General features: G+C 36.6%; 2 protein-coding genes across 4 annotated transcripts in view; one reads left to right on the forward strand and one right to left on the reverse strand.

Moving 5' to 3' along the window:
* Positions 1-27,726, forward strand: part of tfb1m (transcription factor B1, mitochondrial) — a 42,835-nt gene that overhangs the window by 9,860 nt on the left and 5,249 nt on the right. The window lies entirely within an intron of this gene.
* Positions 989-27,711, reverse strand: LOC135748996 (claudin-20). Of its 2 annotated transcripts, none has more exons than XM_065267344.2 (2): positions 27,489-27,711; positions 989-7,227 (listed from the first exon to the last, which is right to left on the reverse strand). In XM_065267344.2, exon 2 carries the CDS (start codon positions 7,138-7,140, stop codon positions 6,409-6,411), a length of 732 nt encoding a protein of 243 aa, XP_065123416.1. In that variant the 5' UTR covers positions 7,141-7,227; positions 27,489-27,711; the 3' UTR covers positions 989-6,408. The 2 variants fall into 2 exon arrangements, with proteins under 2 accessions (XP_065123416.1, XP_065123417.1); XM_065267345.2 differs by lacking the exon at positions 27,489-27,711 and adding an exon at positions 7,583-8,183.

The following is a 27,726-nucleotide window of genomic DNA, read 5'->3' on the forward strand; positions in this document are numbered from 1 at the left end:
ATTCAAAGGACCGGAGTCAATTATTCCTCTTATACCACAGTTACCAAAAACATTGCTCTGGTGCCTATTTTTAAGACATTTGACAAGTTAGGTGTGCGGTTATCAGAAATTAATGCATACCCAAGGAACATTTCTCAGCCAATCAGAATACAGCATTCAACAGACCCGTGGTATAACAAGAATTAATACATGTTGAAGAACGACGTTGTTTATTGTTTGTTCATATTAGTCAATGCATTAAGTATTTACTAATACAACCATATTGTAAAGTGTTACCGATTCTGCTTCTATTTCCACTATCAGGTTTGGTTATTATCTGCTGTTTTTTCAGCAAACAACAGCACTATTTTTGGATGATGGCACCTCCTACATATTTGATGCATCAATTCTGTGTGTGCAATGTTAAAATGAAGGAGTGTACAGTCCTTCAGAATATTTTAGTTAGGTTTAGGGCTGTGTACATTAAAATGGATGGATGAAAAAGTGTGCTTTTGCATCTCTTCTTAATAGTCCTGTGGTTTGAGTTCAAACATCTGAGCTCCAAGCCATGAGCCTATCATTAATGCAGCACAGGGCAAAGACATTTGAAGTAAATTTAGAAAGAAATTACACAGAAGATTTGATCTCATTATAGAGATTTCACATGGGAGTTTTTTCACTCAAGCTCTGTTACATAACAGTCAAGGTTATGTGAACGTTTATTTAAAGAAAAAAAAACTATCTAGCCAACATTTAATGAGATTGCATAATTTACCCGAGGTGTGAAAACTAGGATCATATGGTGGCCAAAAATTTGCCATGGATGTCTTTTAAGTATTTCATATTTCATTAAATATGTTAAAAAGGTTACACTGAAATTAAAAGAAAAAACTAAAAGAAATAAATCGATAAATAAGCAAAAAAATAAATTATTAAAATATTTTTCAGGACTATTATTTGTGCAAAATTTTAATAAATAAATGCTTAAATGTGTTTCTTTATATCTCAGTAGTAAAGCATTGCATTAGCAGCGCAAAGATAATGGGTTCAAACCCAGGGAACACACACATGTATACCTTGTAATGCACCGTAAGTCCCATTAAATCGTCTGCCAAATGTGTAACTGTACATGTAAACATTTATTTACCAGATTTTCAATTGCAAAAGAAAAAATAACTTATAGTAAACATATAAGGTAGTACACTTTGGATAAAACTTTAAAGACTTAATGGCTGTTTGTCTTTATGCAAAACATGATATCTTTTTTTTGTGAAATATGTTTGTGAGACCACCTTGTAGTGTTCCTGTAGCTAAGCTGTAAGACCCATTGTGTTAGCTATGCAAAAGGTCCTGGGTTTGATTCCCATACCTTGTAATGCACTGTAATATACTTTGGATAGGATACATGTTCCTTTAACTTATAAAACAGCACACCAAATACATTTTTTCAACATCCAACATATTGCATTCAGACTTAACCTTTTATAATCCCTAAGGAAAAATATATCTGTTACTTGTCCTTTAAATTCTTATCTCTGCAGGTTTTCACTCATGAATACAGATCGATGTACTATAAAAACGGCTATTCTCTGTCAGTACACCTTCACTTTTTTAGTGGTTTTGTAGGAAACTAATAAATGCTGATACCATTAAGTTATTTTTTATGTAATCTAAAACAATCTAGGTGCATTTGTAGGTTGAAAGTCTCTTCTTCACAATAACCAAACGATGCAAAGTAATGAAAGACTTAGCCCTTATAAGAACATGCTGCTCCACAAATTTTTATTAAAAAAAATATAACTACTTGCACAAGCACACCGAGACAGCGGTACAGAAACGTGTACAGTATCCTCTGCAAAGTAAGAAGTGCAGATGCATCCACCAAAAAATAACCTGCATTTATTTCATCAGATCAAGAATCGTTTCATTGGCCACCGATAAAACGTTTTGGTCTGGCTCATAGCGTGCTAATAAACAAGCTGCATCATAACAATAAATTATTCGTTTGTTTTTATAATTATCAAAACGTATCTTTGACACATCTACATGTAATCATCCTTATTTAAGTGTATAGTAAGCTAACAGAAAAATAAATTGCTTTCAAATGAGTTTACACAATTAAAGGTGTAAATGTTTGTCTTCTTATAAAGAAGATTTCCTGTGAACATGCTTGGGTGTTGAGCAGTGCTTTCGGTAAACAAACACGATGCATAAAATGATATTATACACCGCTTTGATGTATATATGAAATCCCAAAGCGCAGATTTTAACTAGATTCTTTTGCCCCAAACCATTTATGATCCTGACATAATTGTGCTTAGGAATTTTAATGGGGCAAATTCTGAAACGATGCACTGTAAACCTTAATATGTTGTTATCTACTAGTACAGATGGCAGTACTTTAAATACTTTTGCAATTGGCAAACAGAACATAATACCTTTAAATACATTTGAAAAGTAGGATTTGGCACATTCACAATATTTCAGTGCACGGTTACTTGTTGAATGTCGGAGGAGAGTGGTTATTGCATTCAGTAATGGCACATGGGCACTCATTATGTGCCCAAGAGAGGGGCAGCACGATGCCCGACTGTGCCGTCTCCGCGTCCCCACCGCTGCCTGCAGAGGGCGAGTGAGGCACAGCCATCTGCTCGCCTGTGGGAATCTGAGAGGAAGAATGCACGGTGCCATCCATCACTGCCAAAGCGCTTTTTGCCAGAGCAGAACAACACTGAAATTGCATTCCTTCCTTCAGCGGCATTGAAACGCATGACCACATCCAAACACAACACACACTTACTTGACGTCGGGTGCAGGAAAGGGAATGTTTTCGTGTTGTGTGCATGCTTATGATTGGGGATTTGTTTGTACATGCATTGGCAAATTCGCACGACATGCAGTTGTTCTGGCTGTTAGAGACATTCAGCATCCATAAGTACTTCGGGAGAGAGGGATGGCACACATGGAGATGGTTTGACATGTATGGCAATGCAAAGTTACACCATATCTGGGCACGCTGTCAATTATCACAGACGCGTTTGTGAAATTATTTACAGCAATACGAATAGAAACCAAGCAGACAAGACATTTCTTGTTTGTATGTGGTAATCGACAGCATGCCGGAGATGGTGTCTGTAAAAATTAACCTTTAAAAGACTGTCAGCAGATATACAGTATGGGACACAGACATGTAACTGCTTATTTAAATTTGGAGATTTAAGGAAATTAGCCAAGGATCTTGGAGTGTTTCCTGTAAGTAGGGGCAGTAACAGATTGTAGTCACATCAGGTGAGATTCTCACTGCCATGAAAATAAATACTGCCAAATACTGAAATACAGTCTTAAGCCACCACCATACAAATAGAAAATACAGGAAACATGTACACAATATGTACATTTTCAGGACAAAATGGTTTCTGGTAACATATCTTGGCACTAAACACATCTTGAACTTTTTTGAGGAGACTGAAGTCATCAGATTTAGAAATTAGGATTTCATTTCATTTAGGTTTAAGAGATCCTGCAGGTTCCTGCTATTATTTAAGTGTAATAGGAGATTACACTAAACACTTAACACATATAATTGTATTCTTTTTTTTTAATATTGCATGCAAATTTCTGGTTTTATTCTAATAAAGAGACTGGGAAATAATTATATTTGCTCATTATATCAATGCATAAACAAATCTAATGGTGGCATGGTGGCTTAAGACTTTTGCACATGTGACCCTGGACCACAAAACCATGCTTATGTAACACGGGTGTATTTGTAGCAAAAGACAAAAATCAGTGTATGTTTAAAAATTATCATTTTTTCTTTTATGACAAAAATCATTAGGATATTAACATGTTTCATGGAGATATGTTGTAATTTCGTACCATAAATATATCAAAACTTTATTTTTGTGAGTGGATGCAGTTGCTAAGGATTTAATTTGGACAAATTTAAAGGGATACAGCCAAACAATGATATAAAACCCATGGTTTACTGACCCTTAAGCCGTCTGAGATGCATATATCGATCATTTTACAGACCAACACATTTTCAGTTATTTTAGAGAATGTCCTAGATCAGGGGTGCCCAAACTTTTTCCTACCATGTGCCAAAAATCTAACCTAACTGAGGGCTGTGTGTTGCTGTGTTATTAAAATTAAAGTTGTCCTGATTCTCCTAATTTATAATTTTCTAATATAAAAATAAATAAGCAAACATTACTCTGTTTATGCATATAACTTGTATAGATTTATTTTCAAAGGTAACGGTTGTAAAAATAAATAATTTTGCCAATCATTTTAAAATTGCCTTTTGTCTGTGTGCCACTGCCTCGACCTCTTCATTATTAGTCTATAGTACCCAAATTTATTGAGTTTCGTGATGAATGCTGTACACTTTCAAGTATGCATGTACATAAAAAAAATTCTCACTTTAATTACATTTTTATAATGTACAAATAAAACAAAAAATTTTACATTTTAAAAAATGTTTAGTTAGAAATATAAACATCTGCATCAATGACGTTTATCCTTTTTACTTATCTCACATGGCATGACGGGTCAAATTAAAGGTCACTGCGTGTCAACTTTGACCCATGGGCCCTAGTTTGGGCACCTCTGTCTTAAATCTTTCAGTTTTTAAAATATAAGGATATGGGGTCCACCTCCTTCAAGTCCAAAAAATGTGCATCCATCCTTCATCAAAATAATCCACACGGCTCCAAGGGGATAAACAAAGGTCGCCGTCTCTCTCTGCATTTAAATATGAATATTTCTACGACAAAACCGCACAGATTACCATCAGAAGGCCTTTGTTTATCCACCACAAGCCGTTTGGATTACTTTTGTGAAGGATGGATGCACATTTATGGAATTAAAAGGGGTGGACCCCATATCCTTGCATTTTATAAACTAAAAAATCTAGGACATTTTCAAAAATAATTTTCATATCATTTTTGGCCGAACTATCCCTTTAAAGGCAATTCTCTCAATATTTAGATTTTTTACACCCTCAGATTTTGAAATAGTTGTATCTCTGCCCCAATATTGTCCTATCGTAACAAACCATGCATCAGTGGAAAGCTTTATTTATTTATCCAACTTTCAGATGATCTAAGTTTTAAAAACCGTATGACTGCTTTTGTGGTCTAAGATCACATAAATAAACATGACCCTGCCTGTTTTTGTGATTTACATAAAATCATCCTAAATAATGCAAAGAACGTTGTGTGAAAGATAAAATAACCTTGATATCTTTAATATTGACTGAGTAAGATCATGTCAATCAAATCTTTATGCTTCTCATCTCACAATTACATTGAGACTTTATCCTGGATTTCACAGACAGGGTCACAAAATTCCATTGTCCTGAAGATTAGATTCAGTATAGGGTCAAGACCCTCACACCCCTCCAATCTAAGTGAATGTGTCACAGAAGGTTTGTTTCTAGATTTAGATTTATGACACTCCAGCTTATTTTAGGACAGCCCAATACCAAGAGGATTCTATAGAGGATTACAACCTACAATGCATGTATTTAAATGTGGTTTTCATGGCAGTGTGAAATGAAATGCATGCATGCAGGATTGTGTATATATGAGCGTCTGCATGAGTAGCGCACAGCGGCGCAGCGTGTTATTGTTTTGGGGGAAAATCGCACAGCAAAATGTCAAACCATTCACTTGACGTAAGAAGGGGCAGTCTCCTCTCAGCCTTTATGGATTTCCCATATAAGCCTGACCCAGCAACCCCTATTCACTCCCTCCTCGTGCTTCTCTAAACAGTTTGAGCGGTTTATATACTACACATCTTTAGGCACAGGCTATATGGCTACGATTCAGTCTACATCAGGCATTCCACTGCATTATGCACAGGCTCCAGAAAGCATGCTTAGGCAGAATATCAATCATCCTATCGGCTACCAAAATAACATTTCATTAACACAATCATTACTCGAATACAAAGGAAAGCAAATCTCCCACACACGGGGTCTTCCATACCATTGCCTCTTAGAGACATATTGCCATCATATTTCGAACAGAGGTTATCAAACGATTGTTAGCAGCTAAACGATTGCTTCTAAGTTCTAATCTTTGGGAAGGGGGGGAGTTCGGGATTTGACGTAGCAGAAACATTCTCTCGGTGCTAATCCGTTCCCAGGGGAACACACTTTAATTAGATTTACTAGGATGCTGGATATGTGCTTTTATTCGTCGTCTTCATCTCGTTCTTTATCAGTCTGTCTCAGAGCTTTAGCAGTCATCTGCTCCAAGATGTCGCTTAGGGGGGGAATACCTCCAGTTTTTGTGCTTGCTGATCTTAAAAAAAGATGTGTGGACAGAAAGAGGGAGCTGTGGTCCCTCTCATAATAATCACGAGAGCCATGGGAGTTGAGGGGCACGTCGCACGTGTCCGGCTCCTCAAACGTTTCCCCCCTTATACGTAGTCCTGTACGCTGTAGCCGGTCTTGTTGTCCAGAGGCGAGAGAGAGCAGTACTGGTGTTGAAGCTGCTCCTGTTGCTGCTGTTGTTGCAGCAGTTGCTGTTGCTGCTGCAAGAGGAGTTTATCCGGAGGCATCAGTATCAAATCGTGCGGGCCGTGCCGCTTACCCGAACAGGACAGACAGAAAATGGACCCACCTACGAAAAGGAAACCGGACGAGACAAAGGCTACATAGACGGCACCGCCCGGCTCGAACTTGTTGCTCTCCGGCACGTTGACGTCTAGGAAGCTGACAATAACCTCGTTGGTGTACCAGGAGGCAGGAACTAGGCAGAGAAAGCCAGAGGTCAGAAAGCAGGCACCGGCGGCCACGGCGGCGTGGCGTTTAGCGCGCCGTCCACCTCCCCAGCGAGTGCACTTCAATCCCAAAGAGGCTAAACATAATCCTAACGCCGCCAGGACGCAGGAAAGCACCATGGTGGTGCGTGCCGTTTGCAAGTACGCGGGCAGCGCCAACACAGAGTATTTTAAAGTACAGCTGAACATACCCGTGCTGTACCAGGTGCAATCCATCCACAACCCCTGCATCTGCGAGATGGCAGTGATGATGTTGGAGCCAACGTCTGCGCTCACCTTCCAGTTGGGCAATAGCGTGGCCACCGTGGCACCTAAGATGCCCAGCAGCGAAAGCACGAAGGCAAAGATCTGCGTGCCCGTGGACGCCATCCTGCCACGCTCCTTAACCCGGCCAACATTCAACCTGGCTGCCGTAGTCCTTCGGCTGCGACTGCAGAGACTCTTCAGCACCGGAGCCTGACGGAAGAAATAAGTGAGAGAACATTAACACCCCGTTCTCCTCCCCCGGCACACCGGGAACAAAGAAAAGCTTGCACACAGGATGATGATGATGAAGCAGGTGCCTGAATGAATTCATTCTGGTGCTGCATGCCATCTGGATTGATACACTAATTGCGGAGTTGCAGCGCGTGCGATGTGTCCTATTCGGTTTTCAATGCTATCAGGTAAATAACAAAGTATCTTTTAAGTCACAACTTACATACGTTTTACCTATCATTTTCATAATGCAATGACAGAAATCGTTCAGATTTAGCGGAGATTGAAGGCTTTATGTGTAATAAAGAGCGGAATGCAGAAATCCTGTGCTTACCTCGGCTGGTGCAGAGCGAGCTGTGACGCGTCAGGTCTCCGCGCCGCGCGCACACACACATACATACACGCGCGTTCTAATACATAAACCGAGTGTAGGCGACTGTACGTGTAACGTTAACGATCTGTTCATGTTGTCGGTGTGTAAGAGGACATTATTAACGGAGCAAAACGATGCCGGTGTCGGATGCGCAAGAATGATCGTCTACGTTACGCAGCAGCTATTCTTTTAACTTCACGCGCATGAAAGTCTCCATTTTCTATATAAGCTCAGAGATTTTACACAGCGGATTTTTAAACCGATTATAATGAGATTTTGATTCAGATCAGCGTCATTTGAACTTTTTCAGTTTTCTTGTCAATGAAATGATGATGTTTCGATATCAAAGACATCTGATACCGGTCAGAAAAACAGAGAAACCCTGCAGAATCTTATTCTTTATTCAAATATTTGTCTTGTATTTGCTTTTGAGGACTTCAAATGTGCCTTGAATGAAATATGTTGTTTTGTTACGTTTACATATACTTTTAAACGTTTAAAAACGTTATTTAAATCAAATGAAGAAAACTGTAAAGTGATTCATCTTTTAACTTTTTATGTATTATAAAAGTGTGTGTGTGTGTGAGATATAATAATATAATAATGATACTATATAATAATATAATATTATATAATAATACTATATATATATATATATATATAGTACTGTGCAAAAGAGACCATCTTAGACCATCACCACCAGACTTATTGAAGTTTAAATGTCCATCCATATTTATTTATTTATTTATTTATAAACACACAAACTGAAAATACATGAAATATGTACAAAAAATAAGTGGATGCGGAGTTTACCCTAAAACCTTGACACATTTTTATACAGTATTTAATGTTATAAATACACATTTCCTGTATTTTCTGGATGTATTCTTTTAAAGAGACTGAGAAATAATTATATATGATCAATATAACATTGCAAAAACAACAAATCTAATTTTGTCATGGTGGCATAAAACCTTTGCAAAGTACTGTGTACATATAATTACAGTATTGCTATTTGAGAAAAAAAACATTTTGGAATCAGCAAATAACATTTAACTTCATCTAGACTTTTGTGCATCAAAACGTAAGTCATTGTTGTGCACCTTTATTACAAAATTATTTTTATACAGACGTCTGTGCTGCACCGGCGATCCTTTTTTGTCTATGTGTTTTTTAACTTGTATAAATAGATAAAAGTAAGAGATTGGTCATAGATATGATTTTTTTTGTTTCTTTAACCATTTTTTCCCTCAAAAAATGCCACTGTGGAGTGAAACCTTGTGTCTTTAAAACAGCTACTTTTGTCATGAAATTGAACAAACACTGTATTTTTTAATAACTCAACACATAAACACATAGACAGAATATAAGTAATGCTTTTGCAAAGATGCAAAAATAGAGTTCATAAATATGTAACGGTATCGTAGATTCCATATCATGGAGCAACATATATGTGTATATATATTTATTTATGTATATATAACTAATATACAGCTGTGAGTTCATCCTCCTGTCGAGTGAATGTTACTGCTCAATGACAGATTACATTACTGTATGATAATGATGCATTGTTACTTTACTGAAACAGGTGAAAGTGGCATCACAATTTACATACAGGTATTACTACAGTATGCATATTAATATGTTCTTGTAACTCAAGCATTGTGTTAGCTAGCAAAGGTTGTGGGTTTGATTCCCACATACACATACTGATAACATATAAAGCTTGAATGCACTGTAAGTCACGGATTAAAATAATTGAAATGAATAAATGTGAACACACCGAACAACAGTTTTAAAGGTGAAATCTTGTATCTTTGCTGATTTGGGTTAAACTTTTTCTCTCGCTTTGTTTGTGCTGGGTTTTGTGTCTTTACATAGGATTTTAAAGTGCTGATGCGTATGTATATGTGTATTGCTAATTTATTGTACATTTTACGTTACATTTGACATACATAGGCTTACATAATAAAGCTATGAATATAAAACTCCATTTACAGTGTTTACATTTTTTATGTAAATTTGAGATATTTTGAAAGATTTGCAATATCATGTTGTACTGAATAATAATACAATGTTACATTTGTCCTGTTTCCTTTTTTGCTGTTTATTATTATTATATTCTTAGCTAGCCTAAGGCTATTAGTTATTTATACTATTTAATTTAAATCAATAATTATTATTGAAAAGCACTGTAGAAATAAACTTTTGTCAGTAAATACCTAAAAGATGAGAAGTTAACACCATTTATGACCGCTTTGTCAAATGCATTGCGTGTATGTAAATGCTGATGCCACTTTCACCTGTAAGTCAAGTGTTTCACTATAGTAACAATGCACCGTTATCACTCTTGATCATACAGTAATGTAATCTGTCATTGAGCAGTAACAGGAGGATGAACTCACAGCTGCTGCCCCATAAACCCCTGCATCCCCACTCCATCGTCCTCCATCCGTCCTTATCCCGCTGCAGGGAGGGAGGGGCTATATGGCCTTGCTTTAGAAATGACAAAGAGGGCAATGAAGGACAAATCTGTGATTTATTTCCCATGCATCTATCTATCGGTCTATACACAACTAATATACATGATAATTCCTGTAGCTTAACTGGAAGAGCATTGTGTTAGCTAGCAAAGGTCATGGGTTTGAATCTCAGAGAAGACACATATACTGATAACACGTAAAGCTTGAATGCACTGAAAGTCGCTTTGGATAGAAGAATAAACATCTTTGCTGATTTGGGCTGAACTTGGTCTCTCGCTTTGTTTGTGCTGGGTTTTGTGTCTTCATATAGGATACTGAAGTGCTGATGCAAGGATTATGCTAAGTAATAAATAAATAAATAAATAAACAGACGTGTCAAGGGGGCAGTATCGTACCCGGGGACGTTCGGAGCTGATGTGTGAAAATGCTGAAAGCAATTATAAGCATGGCTCCTTGATTTTATCACCTTCAGCTATCATCATGTGCTGTGGATTGAATGGACATTGTCCTTTCTGTGGGGGTGGGATGGGTGTTATTGCCCGCATCTGTGTGCCGTTTTTATCGTTTAGGCATCAGATGCGTTTGCTATTTGCAGCTGTTGATGAAAAAGTCATTTCTGCTGCGTGTAATGCAGATGTCAAAATGGTCTCATTGCAGCCGGTACAGAAATGACTTTTTAAATAAATCGAAATGACCGTCTGCCGTACGAGAGAGGAGTGCACGGGTTTCCTTGATTTATTGCCTTGGTGCTTTTCCTTTTGGATTTATTGTTCAGTCAAATGGTTTTCACCGTCATGGCATTTAACTGAGGACCCTCCTGTTACATTAGTGCACTGTTTGTCTTGACTCAATCTAGACACCTCAGAAACGTACAGTATAGTTTATAAGAGAAAGCGTTTTATTTTTGAGAAACACATCAGAGATGACTTTGGTTGTCATTGATGCCTTGGGCTGTTCATGAAGCGTGGGACGAGCCTGCAGTTAAAACGAACCACTCGCTGGTTACTTTCTCTGCTTTCTCAGTCCTCTCATCTAAGCTGAAGTAAGTGTGGTTGTCTTTTGAAAGTGCTGTCATGATTCATGTATTCATACCTCTTGAAAGACTTTTTCTCCTTTTCATCACTGTGTGCATTTCTCAGCTCTTTACTTCATTGTTCACGGGCAGTTATGTAAAGGAAATGATGGTTATTCAGAATGATAGCTCTAGGCTAATGCCATTTTATTTCAATCATTTCCATTAGTAATCAAAAATTCAATTTTGTATTTTGGAAGATGTTAGGATCAGGTGTGTGTAGTTGTCAGTTTGTTTTATATACACTATAATGTGTGGTTTTTGATACATTGGGTTTGTTCATTTGTGTTTTAAAAAAATATATATTTTGTTGTATGGATACATCGGCCTATAATCATATTTTTTTCACACTAGTGGATTAGGCAGGGGCGGTTATTGGTTTCAAGGTATACTAAGGTTTTAAAGAGTCAAGGTTTCAAAGCCACTCAAAGTTTCCAAGGTATGAGCTGTGTTAACACAAAATTATTTAAATCAATAAGTCATGTAATTGATTTGATGTTAAAATTTAATATACACTCACCTAAAGGATTATTAGGAACACCTGTTCAATTTCTCATTAATGCAATTATCTAATCAACCAATCACATGGCATTTGCTTCAGTGCATTTAGGGGTGTGGTCCTGGTCAAGACAATCTCCTGAACTCCAAACTGAATGTCAGAATGGGAAAGAAAGGTGATTTAAGCAATTTTGAGCGTGGCATGGTTGTTGGTGCCAGACGGGTCGGTCTGAGTATTTCACAATTTGCTCAGTTACTGGGATTTTCACGCACACCCATTTCTAGGGTTTACAAAGAATGGTGTGAAAAGGGAAAAACATCCAGTATGCGGCAGTCCTGTGGGTGAAAATGCCTTGTTGATGCTAGAGGTCAGAGGAGAATGGGCCGACTGATTCAAGCTGATAGAAGAGCAACTTTGACTGAAATAACAACCGAGGTATGCAGCAAAGCATTTGTAAAGCCACAACACGCACAACTTTGAGGCAGATGGGCTACAACAGCAGAAGACCCCACCGGGTACCACTCATCTCCACTACAAATATGAAAAAGAGGCTACAATTTGCACAAGCTCACCAAAATTGGACAGTTGAAGACTTGTAAAATGTTGCCTGGTCTGAGGAGTCTCGATTTCTGTTGAGACATTCAGATGGTAGAGCCAGAATTTGGCGTAATAAACAGAATGAGAACATGGATCCATCATGCCTTGTTACCACTGTGCAGGCTGGTGGTGTAATGGTGTGGGGGATGTTTTCTTGGCACACTTTAGGCCCTTTAGTGCCAATTGGACATCGTTTAAATGCCACGGCCTACCTGAGCATTGTTTCTGACCGTGTTCATCCCTTTATGACCACCATGTACTCATCCTCTGATGGCTACTTCCAGCAGGATAATGCACCATGGTCACAAAGCTCGAATCATTTCAAATTGGTTTCTTGAACATGACAATGAGTTCACTGTACTAAAATGGCCCCCCCAGTCACCAGATCTCAACCCAATAGAGCATCTTTGGGATGTGGTGGAACGAGAGCTTCGTGCCCTGGATGTGCATCTCACAAATCTCCATCAACTGCAAGATGCAATCCTATCAATATGGGCCATTATTTCTAAAGAATGCTTTCAGCACCTTGTTGAATCAATGCCACGTAGAATTAAGGCATTTCTGAAGGTGAAAAGGGGTCAAACACAATATTATTATGGTGTTCCTAATAATCCTTTAGTTGAGTGTATATTACAAAAATAATTTTTTATTAAATATTATAATTTATAGGCATTGTTTTAACCTGCCATACCATGTTCAGTTGAAAAGACTTTTGAAAAAACACATTTTAGTGTTGCAATGGCAATACAGCAACACTGTGAAACTGTGGTATTTTGCTAAAGGTTATCATACCGCCAAAATCTCATACAGGTCTATGCCTATAGTGGATATTGACCAATTGTATAAAAACAGCGGTTGATTAGGGCATTATACTTTGAAACAAGGAGTACAAATCATGTATTGGTATCTATCGAAAGCAGAAGTCAGTAGTTGTAGCGGGACGGCATTCGTCAAACTTTTATGACCCCCTCCCCCACCCGGTGACAGTTGCTATCTGACAGGTCGTTTTTATGACCCTTTGACAGGGGGGCGGGACCATCAATCAAAATCTGTACAAGTTGTCAACTTTAGACAGAAAGTATTTAATGGTTTTATTGCCGGTCATTTAGAGTGATTGTTTTTCCTGAGTGTGTTTTATGTCAAGCGTATGGTGTCATGTTTAATGACGGCTCGTGTTTCGACATTTGCTGTTTATTGACATTTGATGTCAGCTCTCACCCTTCCTCCCTCCTTTCGCACAAGACCTGCATTCTTTCACAGGGGTGCGTGTTGTAAAGCGATTAAAGATTTCTAAAACTCAATGCTGGTAAAACAATCCCCCATTACGGTGTCAAAAAAGTAAAATGTTTATTTTAGATTTAGACAAATCATGAACAATGCTACGATTAAAACATTTGTTTGTAACATCACAAGTTATTTAATTAAATATTCCGTATACATGTATAGTTTAAGCAATGATCTGAGCCATAACCTTCGGAGCCGGCAATACTATAATCTTTAGACGAAAGTCTAAACTAAATACAATTTTAAACGGTTCATGAGGTCCGTGAATCTTTTCATGACCTGCTCTATAGTTTCACGCATATTAAAGATCCGTCGGTGCATGACAAAGCGCCGGGTGAACGGTCATATCTGCCATTTTAAAATAAAGTTAATAAATGTAATTCTGTCCACTATGGCAAAATAGGAGTTTATTTAAGATTTAGGGGAATCTTCAACCAAGTCTCTGATTAAGACATGTGTATACGTGCACCGATGGTGACAGAAAACTTATATCTGACGTTAATAAACTTTTAAATGTTTTTAAGATGTCTTCACCTCATTTTAGGGTTTATTTTTAATTAAAGGCTTCTTAAAACATGTGTGAATATGTGTATATTATACAAAGAGTCTTATATTGTCTGCTCTGACAAAAATAAATTATTATGTAGATTTTAGGTCAATTGCCTGCGTGTATCTTATAAATACAAATTGATAATACGTTTGTATTGGCAAGAGACTTCTTTAAAGTCACGCAAGAATAAATATTTTAGTTGTAACTGGTTAACCTTAAATGTACTATTATCTATTCAACTATAAGCTATATTTTACTGAACAGCCTCAAAGTTTCTGATGCTGAACTTATGACCGTATGTGATAGATATTTCACAGCAGGGTCGGTTTGTAATCTAGGTAGAGTCTTTTAAAACTGTAATGTTAAAATGTAATATGGACACTCAAAAATCAAAAATAAAGCATTTGTTTGTAACAAATTATTTAATGAAATATTCAGCAGCGGTATAGCGATGAACAGTGCCAAAACCACCGGGGACACCAATAACACATTCTTTAGACTAAAGGCTATTTATTTTAAACTAAATAAAAGTTTAATCTTTTCAGACATAGTATTCTGATCACACCATTAGATCGCGCTCCGGCGTTTACAAACATACGCGGATGAATGTTCATATCCACCGTTAAGAAACTTTTAAATGATTAAAAACACTTTCATATCATTTTCTGAGTTTTGTTTTAAATTAATGACATCTTAAAATCAACTGTGAATATGTGTTTATTACACAATAAATTGTAATTCTGTCCGCTCCGGTATAATAGGGGTTTTATTTTAGATTTGGGACTTTCTTTAACCAAGTCTCTGATTAAAACATGTGAATGCGTGTACTAACGTCGCCAGAAAACGTACGCTGATGCGCACATATATCTGGCGTTAAGAGCCTTTTAAACGTTTTAAGACATTTCACACCCTATTTTGAGTTTAATTCATTAATGTCATCTAATATCGAAGTGTGTACATGTCTATTTACGATAAATGTAACACGGTAAACATTGTCAAAATAAAAGGGTTCTTGAACATGTTATTCCAGTGGGTGTTTCTTGTTTTGCGAGTGTTCGACATATTTATTGATGTGGAAAAAGTTTGTTGTTTGGACGAACAGTTTCAGTCTCTCTCTCTCTCTCTCTCTCTCTCTCTCTCACCAGTCCGCTATCAACCAGCAGACAACCCCCCAGATGTCTGGACAGAGGGAGTGTTGGTAAAATAAAAGAAACTCAGCCCCCATTGACAAAAAGTAATAGGTTTATTTTAGATTTCAGGCTTCATTACTCAGATACAGATTAAAGCATGTTATTTCTTATTCGTAATTTAAAGAAACTTAGAAGTTTTAAGACATTTCAACACACATCCTATGATGACATAAACCCTTGTGTTAGCCCTTAGAGGACAACAAAACGGGTGCAAATATTATTTATCAACGTTTGATGTTGTTATAAACCAGGTTGTCACATACGTGACAACAATCATTGCTTTAAAGACAAAACACATAACAAATTTGACATTTTGTTAAACATGGTTGTGTGCGTCCATAAACACAACATCAGTTAGGACATGGTTCTACATAATATTAAAATCACGGGCTTACGCTAAATAGGTAAACCTTAATTTTTACTAAATAAAATAAAAATAAACTATTTGAACATATTATCTGATATTAGGTTAGGTTTAAGATCGTAACATCGTAAAACCCCCAGCGGATATGGTGTGTGCGCGCGCGTGTGTGTGTGTGTGTGTGTGTGTGTGTGTGTGTGTGTGTGTGTGTGTGTGTGTGTGTGTGCGCAATGGATGTTATCACGTGGTGCGGACCAAACGACCAACGCTGCGGGGGTTGTGAAACGAAGAATGAGTTCTGAACACAGAACCTTTACCAAAAACGTAACCCCGGATTAACACATCACAGAACAATTTGAACAACCGTGTCGGATTCGTACACACCAGAGGACTGTTTTATGTTTTGCAGAAACTGTGGAAACTTTTGATGCTGCAAAGGTGTCCGGGTTCGCAAACAAACTATCAAACGCAACGCGGCGGAAACAGTGGACACGAGCCTTTTGTTGCTGAGAAGGCGATTGAACTCAGAAACAAACAAGCAAGCAAAGTTGTCTACGAAACTACAGATTCTTGAAAAAGATGGCACAAAGATCATTCGAAACTACGCAATGGCCAGATGGGGTATGTGTACGGGACCGACCTTTTTAAAGATATGCTTAAAAAGAACTACAAGCGCGAGATGTCCAATCTACTATGTACTGTGATATACAAAGAGGCCAATGTGTGCATGCCTCCAAACTATTGCGAATCTAACGCCGGTCGTGTAACCAGACTCAAGGAAAAAACAGATGGTGTGAAAATTATAGGTGGCTCTTTCAATAACATGGTACAGACAGTTGTACAGGCCCAAGAGGAACCCCGTGTGATTATTAGAAAGGCCCTAGAGATATTTTATGAATGTGACGAGGCCGAGTTCTACATCATCAATATCATACTTATGTCGGCCTTTGTAATTGACGTATGCATTGATATCCTTGTAAAGAAACGAGAAATTAATGTGTGTGAAATCATAGAAAATGCCGTAGATTTCATGTTTGAAAAGGGTCTTGGATCATGCATGCACTATCTATGGTATCTAGATAATATCATAACGGTTAATGATGACTAAAAAACCATACCTGTGAGCCAATGGTATATTTTACGCAAGTTTTACAGTTGTTTTTTAGTTTTCCAAAAGTTTCATTCTGTTTTATTTTTACTCAACATTATGATGGCAAGCCATGTCCGTCAACAATTGTATACTTTAACAAAAACTACGTTCTAGTAGTTTCAATGTATGGTCACTGTTGTTTTTCATCATTGATTTTGTTAACTGCTTATGTTTTTGTATGTTTTGATGTACCGATTTCATAAAAACAAAAAATATACAAGGATTTTTGGTCTTAATGTCTGTGTTGTTACCATTAGAACATTTAGACATCTTGTTCAGACAACGTGTGACATTGCTCATTCTTCATATGTTTTTGCAAATCCACACAGAGAAATGTGAAAGATTAATAGAAATTATATGTGGCTACATCACATGTTTTTTCAGAGGCGTAAAAATAAAAGTCAACAGTGTTAGTATGAGGATCTAAAACATCACATGCACGATATGATCCTAATTTTGTTACCTGACGTCTGTCACATAGCCAAAGATCATCTACTTCATGTCTCTACGAATCCTGACAGAGCTTTAGTTTCATATACACAACACATCAAATGTAAACCACGGTAAACTAAATACATTTGACAGTCAAGATCTCTAATTTTCTGACAAGCCCAAAAAAAGATGATGAGGTCATCATCAAACATCGCTCACTTTTAAGGTACCGAAAGGTTTTTGTTTATTTTAGTATAACTCAACACTGAAATTTTAGTTAAGCACACAGAAATGCACAGATTTTACGTTTTCAGTATACATGTGTACAACACATAGTGATTTCAGTCTCAACTAGATCGATGATCTATCAATATTAGCCACAAATGTTGTTTGTATGCGTGCTCTGATTTCACAAAACATCCATTTACATTCAAAACCTTTTGGATTCAACGCCTTAAAGTCATCAATGTTATTTCGTTCACATCAAACGCACCAAAATTTTGAATGTGCAAACTGTTTTACTTCGTTTTAAACATGTTTGTGCGGTTTCGGTCTAGATTTTTATAGAAAACTTCAGAACATGACACCATTTTAACATTTACAAAAGGATGAAACATTTTACTTTTAAATGGATCCCATGAGTATGTGTTGCTGTGACAAATACCTTTGATTGTTTGGAAATTATATGAATGCAGAGAAACAACGCAAAAGTTTTGAACTTTAACATAATTTATATGCGTCCTGATTTTTAAAAACAGTAAGCTGTAATGTTTCTTACACACAGATCTAAACACATCACAAGTCTCAATGTTTAATAACATAAAAACCTGTATGCAAAGGTTTGTTGGCGTATTTTTAGACACAAGCTGTTTATTTTCATCTTTAAACAAATGTGTATGACAAAAGTTGTTCTGCCTGAACTGACACTAAGGATCGATGCCGAAATGTTAAATCTAAGTATTTGCAAAACAACCTTCACCGTCATATAGATGTTTTCAATCTAATGGTACCTGATTAAATGTGACCATACTATTTCAAACATTACCAAGTTGTAGATGGTTGTGACTCAAGTTACAAAGGTTTTAACAAACATTACTGTTTGTCACGGTGTGTTTCATCGCATTGCTGATGTATGCAACAGACTCTCAAGTTTTATGTTAAAAGGATTACTAAAAATAAAAACCTAAGCATTCTGTATTATGTTGGTGCTGATGATTTTACAAGTTTACAGTTTCAAACATTTTGCTATATTCGCTGTGAAAGATTTAGTAAATAAATCTAAAACATAAACAGTGTTGAAGAGTTACCTTAATCTTCTAGCAACAATTTTCAAGAGATTACCAACATGTATGATGTACTAACTGTCAGGGGATCTGTGATATTATTTTCTGAAGTAATTAGCTATCTAATGGCTACTGCACAATAACTTAAGCGATAAAGAGTTTGACAAATGTTACATAAACTATAGAAACGAAACAAGATAAATTACAAAGTCACTGGCATGAGGTTTACACTTAAATAAATCACGCAGATGTTTAAAGTGCAGTTGTTACCCCTCAGAGAGGAGTGTCCCTAACTCCAGGACTCCTATCTCCACCTATCCGTTACAGTCATTAAATCGGTGCCAGTATGATTCATTCAAACACAATTGCCTAACAAGTTTCAAGAAACTATGGACTCCTACTGCTACACCAACACATTCGCGCTACCCCCACCCCAGAGCAATATGTATATGAGAGAACCTACAGTTGGACCTGTGCACTCATTAAGTCCTCCACAGTATCTGATGGGGGACCATCAACCTACAACAACAACACACCCCTTTGTACGGCTCAAGTAATGTCTGATGATGTTCCAATGGACCTGTGTCCCCAAGAAGGATACGACAATGCCTGATGAATCAATACACATTACGTGTATCGATTCCACAGACTGTTTGGTTTCAAGATCATGAAACAGGCTTCGTGATACATCTGTTACAAACTTGATGACAAAAAGCTAATGGTATTCTGTAGAATCTTCAGAGACTATTACTGTGTGTTTGTGTGTGTTTACAATATCAAATAATGATCAAATTGCTGTTTGTGAAATGAACCGGTCGTGAAAAACGTTGTGATATTTCTACACTACAATGATAACATATGATGTATTTCTTTTACTTGATGAGAAATAAAAAAACATGTACCACTTTAAACATCTGCGTGATTTATTTAAGTGTAAACCTCATGCCAGTGACTTTGTAATTTATCTTGTTTCGTTTCTATAGTTTATGTAACATTTGTCAAACTCTTTATCGCTTAAGTTATTGTGCAGTAGCCATTAGATAGCTAATTACTTCAGAAAATAATATCACAGATCCCCTGACAGTTAGTACATCATACATGTTGGTAATCTCTTGAAAATTGTTGCTAGAAGATTAAGGTAACTCTTCAACACTGTTTATGTTTTAGATTTATTTACTAAATCTTTCACAGCGAATATAGCAAAATGTTTGAAACTGTAAACTTGTAAAATCATCAGCACCAACATAATACAGAATGCTTAGGTTTTTATTTTTAGTAATCCTTTTAACATAAAACTTGAGAGTCTGTTGCATACATCAGCAATGCGATGAAACACACCGTGACAAACAGTAATGTTTGTTAAAACCTTTGTAACTTGAGTCACAACCATCTACAACTTGGTAATGTTTGAAATAGTATGGTCACATTTAATCAGGTACCATTAGATTGAAAACATCTATATGACGGTGAAGGTTGTTTTGCAAATACTTAGATTTAACATTTCGGCATCGATCCTTAGTGTCAGTTCAGGCAGATCAACTTTTGTCATACACATTTGTTTAAAGATGAAAATAAACAGCTTGTGTCTAAAAATACGCCAACAAACCTTTGCATACAGGTTTTTATGTTATTAAACATTGAGACTTGTGATGTGTTTAGATCTGTGTGTAAGAAACATTACAGCTTACTGTTTTTAAAAATCAGGACGCATATAAATTATGTTAAAGTTCAAAACTTTTGCGTTGTTTCTCTGCATTCATATAATTTCCAAACAATCAAAGGTATTTGTCACAGCAACACATACTCATGGGATCCATTTAAAAGTAAAATGTTTCATCCTTTTGTAAATGTTAAAATGGTGTCATGTTCTGAAGTTTTCTATAAAAATCTAGACCGAAACCGCACAAACATGTTTAAAACGAAGTAAAACAGTTTGCACATTCAAAATTTTGGTGCGTTTGATGTGAACGAAATAACATTGATGACTTTAAGGCGTTGAATCCAAAAGGTTTTGAATGTAAATGGATGTTTTGTGAAATCAGAGCACGCATACAAACAACATTTGTGGCTAATATTGATAGATCATCGATCTAGTTGAGACTGAAATCACTATGTGTTGTACACATGTATACTGAAAACGTAAAATCTGTGCATTTCTGTGTGCTTAACTAAAATTTCAGTGTTGAGTTATACTAAAATAAACAAAAACCTTTCGGTACCTTAAAAGTGAGCGATGTTTGATAATGACCTCATCATCTTTTTTTGGGCTTGTCAGAAAATTAGAGATCTTGACTGTCAAATGTATTTAGTTTACCGTGGTTTACATTTGATGTGTTGTGTATATGAAACTAAAGCTCTGTCAGGATTCGTAGAGACATGAAGTAGATGATCTTTGGCTATGTGACAGACGTCAGGTAACAAAATTAGGATCATATCGTGCATGTGATGTTTTAGATCCTCATACTAACACTGTTGACTTTTATTTTTACGCCTCTGAAAAAACATGTGATGTAGCCACATATAATTTCTATTAATCTTTCACATTTCTCTGTGTGGATTTGCAAAAACATATGAAGAATGAGCAATGTCACACGTTGTCTGAACAAGATGTCTAAATGTTCTAATGGTAACAACACAGACATTAAGACCAAAAATCCTTGTATATTTTTTGTTTTTATGAAATCGGTACATCAAAACATACAAAAACATAAGCAGTTAACAAAATCAATGATGAAAAACAACAGTGACCATACATTGAAACTACTAGAACGTAGTTTTTGTTAAAGTATACAATTGTTGACGGACATGGCTTGCCATCATAATGTTGAGTAAAAATAAAACAGAATGAAACTTTTGGAAAACTAAAAAACAACTGTAAAACTTGCGTAAAATATACCATTGGCTCACAGGTATGGTTTTTTAGTCATCATTAACCGTTATGATATTATCTAGATACCATAGATAGTGCATGCATGATCCAAGACCCTTTTCAAACATGAAATCTACGGCATTTTCTATGATTTCACACACATTAATTTCTCGTTTCTTTACAAGGATATCAATGCATACGTCAATTACAAAGGCCGACATAAGTATGATATTGATGATGTAGAACTCGGCCTCGTCACATTCATAAAATATCTCTAGGGCCTTTCTAATAATCACACGGGGTTCCTCTTGGGCCTGTACAACTGTCTGTACCATGTTATTGAAAGAGCCACCTATAATTTTCACACCATCTGTTTTTTCCTTGAGTCTGGTTACACGACCGGCGTTAGATTCGCAATAGTTTGGAGGCATGCACACATTGGCCTCTTTGTATATCACAGTACATAGTAGATTGGACATCTCGCGCTTGTAGTTCTTTTTAAGCATATCTTTAAAAAGGTCGGTCCCGTACACATACCCCATCTGGCCATTGCGTAGTCGTTCGAATGATCTTTGTGCCATCTTTTTCAAGAATCTGTAGTTTCGTAGACAACTTTGCTTGCTTGTTTGTTTCTGAGTTCAATCGCCTTCTCAGCAACAAAAGGCTCGTGTCCACTGTTTCCGCCGCGTTGCGTTTGATAGTTTGTTTGCGAACCCGGACACCTTTGCAGCATCAAAAGTTTCCACAGTTTCTGCAAAACATAAAACAGTCCTCTGGTGTGTACGAATCCGACACGGTTGTTCAAATTGTTCTGTGATGTGTTAATCCGGGGTTACGTTTTTGGTAAAGGTTCTGTGTTCAGAACTCATTCTTCGTTTCACAACCCCCGCAGCGTTGGTCGTTTGGTCCGCACCACGTGATAACATCCATTGCGCACACACACACACACACACACACACACACACACACACACACACACACACGCGCGCGCGCACACACCATATCCGCTGGGGGTTTTACGATGTTACGATCTTAAACCTAACCTAATATCAGATAATATGTTCAAATAGTTTATTTTTATTTTATTTAGTAAAAATTAAGGTTTACCTATTTAGCGTAAGCCCGTGATTTTAATATTATGTAGAACCATGTCCTAACTGATGTTGTGTTTATGGACGCACACAACCATGTTTAACAAAATGTCAAATTTGTTATGTGTTTTGTCTTTAAAGCAATGATTGTTGTCACGTATGTGACAACCTGGTTTATAACAACATCAAACGTTGATAAATAATATTTGCACCCGTTTTGTTGTCCTCTAAGGGCTAACACAAGGGTTTATGTCATCATAGGATGTGTGTTGAAATGTCTTAAAACTTCTAAGTTTCTTTAAATTACGAATAAGAAATAACATGCTTTAATCTGTATCTGAGTAATGAAGCCTGAAATCTAAAATAAACCTATTACTTTTTGTCAATGGGGGCTGAGTTTCTTTTATTTTACCAACACTCCCTCTGTCCAGACATCTGGGGGGTTGTCTGCTGGTTGATAGCGGACTGGTGAGAGAGAGAGAGAGAGAGAGAGAGAGAGAGACTGAAACTGTTCGTCCAAACAACAAACTTTTTCCACATCAATAAATATGTCGAACACTCGCAAAACAAGAAACACCCACTGGAATAACATGTTCAAGAACCCTTTTATTTTGACAATGTTTACCGTGTTACATTTATCGTAAATAGACATGTACACACTTCGATATTAGATGACATTAATGAATTAAACTCAAAATAGGGTGTGAAATGTCTTAAAACGTTTAAAAGGCTCTTAACGCCAGATATATGTGCGCATCAGCGTACGTTTTCTGGCGACGTTAGTACACGCATTCACATGTTTTAATCAGAGACTTGGTTAAAGAAAGTCCCAAATCTAAAATAAAACCCCTATTATACCGGAGCGGACAGAATTACAATTTATTGTGTAATAAACACATATTCACAGTTGATTTTAAGATGTCATTAATTTAAAACAAAACTCAGAAAATGATATGAAAGTGTTTTTAATCATTTAAAAGTTTCTTAACGGTGGATATGAACATTCATCCGCGTATGTTTGTAAACGCCGGAGCGCGATCTAATGGTGTGATCAGAATACTATGTCTGAAAAGATTAAACTTTTATTTAGTTTAAAATAAATAGCCTTTAGTCTAAAGAATGTGTTATTGGTGTCCCCGGTGGTTTTGGCACTGTTCATCGCTATACCGCTGCTGAATATTTCATTAAATAATTTGTTACAAACAAATGCTTTATTTTTGATTTTTGAGTGTCCATATTACATTTTAACATTACAGTTTTAAAAGACTCTACCTAGATTACAAACCGACCCTGCTGTGAAATATCTATCACATACGGTCATAAGTTCAGCATCAGAAACTTTGAGGCTGTTCAGTAAAATATAGCTTATAGTTGAATAGATAATAGTACATTTAAGGTTAACCAGTTACAACTAAAATATTTATTCTTGCGTGACTTTAAAGAAGTCTCTTGCCAATACAAACGTATTATCAATTTGTATTTATAAGATACACGCAGGCAATTGACCTAAAATCTACATAATAATTTATTTTTGTCAGAGCAGACAATATAAGACTCTTTGTATAATATACACATATTCACACATGTTTTAAGAAGCCTTTAATTAAAAATAAACCCTAAAATGAGGTGAAGACATCTTAAAAACATTTAAAAGTTTATTAACGTCAGATATAAGTTTTCTGTCACCATCGGTGCACGTATACACATGTCTTAATCAGAGACTTGGTTGAAGATTCCCCTAAATCTTAAATAAACTCCTATTTTGCCATAGTGGACAGAATTACATTTATTAACTTTATTTTAAAATGGCAGATATGACCGTTCACCCGGCGCTTTGTCATGCACCGACGGATCTTTAATATGCGTGAAACTATAGAGCAGGTCATGAAAAGATTCACGGACCTCATGAACCGTTTAAAATTGTATTTAGTTTAGACTTTCGTCTAAAGATTATAGTATTGCCGGCTCCGAAGGTTATGGCTCAGATCATTGCTTAAACTATACATGTATACGGAATATTTAATTAAATAACTTGTGATGTTACAAACAAATGTTTTAATCGTAGCATTGTTCATGATTTGTCTAAATCTAAAATAAACATTTTACTTTTTTGACACCGTAATGGGGGATTGTTTTACCAGCATTGAGTTTTAGAAATCTTTAATCGCTTTACAACACGCACCCCTGTGAAAGAATGCAGGTCTTGTGCGAAAGGAGGGAGGAAGGGTGAGAGCTGACATCAAATGTCAATAAACAGCAAATGTCGAAACACGAGCCGTCATTAAACATGACACCATACGCTTGACATAAAACACACTCAGGAAAAACAATCACTCTAAATGACCGGCAATAAAACCATTAAATACTTTCTGTCTAAAGTTGACAACTTGTACAGATTTTGATTGATGGTCCCGCCCCCCTGTCAAAGGGTCATAAAAACGACCTGTCAGATAGCAACTGTCACCGGGTGGGGGAGGGGGTCATAAAAGTTTGACGAATGCCGTCCCGCTACAACTACTGAAGTCATTCTAAATAATTAAATATCGGTATCAGCACAGAGATTTTGTATCGGTGCAGCCCTAATTTATTGTTTAGTGCTTTGGTGTTCCTTGTTTTTTAAGTACTCAAAGTACATTAGATAAGATTCAATCGTTAGTTTGTGGATTTTAACTTTTCCTGCTCTTCAAAATAAGATGTGTGAGGGATGTCAGGGTGAATGTGGGATACAAAGTAGGCTGCCGAGCATAATTTAGAAATGAGTTTTTGGGTTTGGCTTAGCAATGAATAATGCAAAAGTCCTACAAGTAAAAAATATTGATTTTATGCAGTCAATAAGTTATGCAATGGCGTCCTTTTTGTGCATGCAAATCACGTATTACGAATGTTTACAAGATTATACACTCTCAGGAAAAAGTACAAAAGTTGTCACTGGGACGGTACCTTTTAAAAAGGGCCTATAATATGTACCACTTTGGTACAGATATGTACGGTACCAATGTCTACTTTTGAGCACCAATATGCACCACCTTTTAGCTACAAAAGTGTACTTTTAAAAAGATACCACCCCAGTGACAACTTTTGTCCCTTTTTTTCTGAGAGTGTAGTAAGAAAGTTGAAATGTATTACATAAAATATTGCGGTTTATCACATGATTAATTTATACACTCTTACAAATAAAGGTGCTTCATGATGCCATAGAAAAAACATTTCTGGCCAAATGGTTCCATAAAGAACCTTTAACATTCTGTTTCACAAAAAGTTCTTTAGATTATAAAAAGATTTGAAAGATGTGGTTCTTTGAAGAACCTTTGACTAACTGGTTCTCTGAGGAACCAAAAATGGTTCCTCTAGTCCAGGTGTGGGCATTCCTGATCCTGGAGGGCCACTGTCGTTTAAAGTTTAGCTCCAACCCGTATCAAACACACTTGGGTGTGTTCAATAAAGTTGGATCTAAACTTTGCAGGACAGTGACCCTCCAGGACCAGAAATGCCCACCCCTGCTCCCGTCTATGGCAAAGGATCTTTGAAGCACCTTTATTTTTAAGAGTTTTCAGTGCACCTTGTAAATAAGTGCACACTTTTACAAATCTTATGTATTTACGTTTTTAGGCACCGAAAGATCACAATTATCAAAAAACATTTTGATTTCTTTATATTGATGCTCCATCTGCTCTTCTTAGAGTTCCCACAAGTCATGGAATTTCTGGAATATCATGGAATTTTAAAAGGTCTTTTCCAGACATTGAAAGTCAGGGAATTTAATATTTTTAAGTGATGGAATATCATGGATTTTTGTTTGTTGCTTTAAATGTGAGTTTCCATTTATCGAAATGTAATCCACTTTTTAAATTGTGACGTAAGGAATACTATTTCCGGGTCCAAGTCTCCACTGACTACAATTTTATTGGCACAGTTTATTCATTTCACACATTTAAGATACATTTTTATAAACTCAAGGTATACACTACAGTACATTATCCCGGCTCATGGCATCCTGGACATGGAAATTCAGCTTTTTAGTCCATGAATTTGACATTTGACTTCGAGTGGGACCCCTGTTTTTTGTCGGTTTTAATCAAATGCTGTTTTGTGACCCCAAATGCACAATAGAAGCTTGAAAGTCTTGCTCGTAATTGATTTAAAGTTAACACAAAGGTAGATCTTGTCCTCATCCAGGAATCCCAAAGATCCAGCTGGGTTTAATATAAATCACAGTAAACGACTCAGCTGAAGTCCCACCTACAACTAATCCAGATTTCTTTGTATCACAATCACAGTCTATAACCAGACTAAAAATAAATCTGAGAACAGGACATGGAAACAGCAATTAAGCGTTTCCCACAATTCATGATTTTGTGTACATAACAACTGAAGGCAAGGGTGGATACCTGAATGTTCATATGTGTGACCCGGCACTGTGAAAAGTTTAATCCCATTCCCAGCTAAAGCAAATTCTGTGAAAATACAAACTTGATCATATTTAATATTTACTGAGTAAGGTCAATAAAAGCAATGTGAAATCAAACTTTGATTCTCCAGATCTCATCATTAGATTATTAGCCAGGATTATATAGACAAGAATCCATTTGTTATTATTTTATTCACATAAGAATTGAGTAAACATTTTGAAGTGTGTTAATGACTCAAAGTCACAAACATAAAAGATTTTCCCTTCTGTCATCACAGTTACTTAACAGAAGCGGTTTCATCCTGGGCACTTTAAATAAAAAGGTCTTGGGCATTTTCACCATTTATGGCAGAAGCGCTCTCTCTTAGCCGTGAGAAATACAGCACTAGTATTCAGAAAAGGTTTACTGCTTTGATGTCCATGGCACCGTTATAACACTGTGTCATATCAGTTTAGTGCTGACGGAGAGACCGAGAGAGACTGGTGCCATCTAACCATTTTACTAACTCCATACCATAAAACCCATCATACTGTAAAAGAGGATTAGCATGAGCACTGTAACATGTAAGAAGTAGCAGCAGTATAAAAAGAGACTTACGAATCACATGAAGAGGCTTGTTTTGATGGTCCTTCAAACAGGTGTTACTGTGGCAACCTGAATTTGATTGTCATCGTGCAGCCTCACCCACATCACTCCCTCTCTTTGCTGATATATCGCTGTATGTTTCATTCTGTTGCCTCCCCCTCGCTCGAGTGGGAGTAGCTGTTAAATAGACTCTCTAGATTTGACTGTAACCCTCTGTTGTCTGTGTGTGTCTCATCGCCCGCGGTGGGTG

The sequence above is a fragment of the Paramisgurnus dabryanus genome, chromosome 17 (assembly GCF_030506205.2).
Source record: "Paramisgurnus dabryanus chromosome 17, PD_genome_1.1, whole genome shotgun sequence".
Taxonomy (NCBI): Eukaryota; Metazoa; Chordata; class Actinopteri; order Cypriniformes; family Cobitidae; genus Paramisgurnus; species Paramisgurnus dabryanus.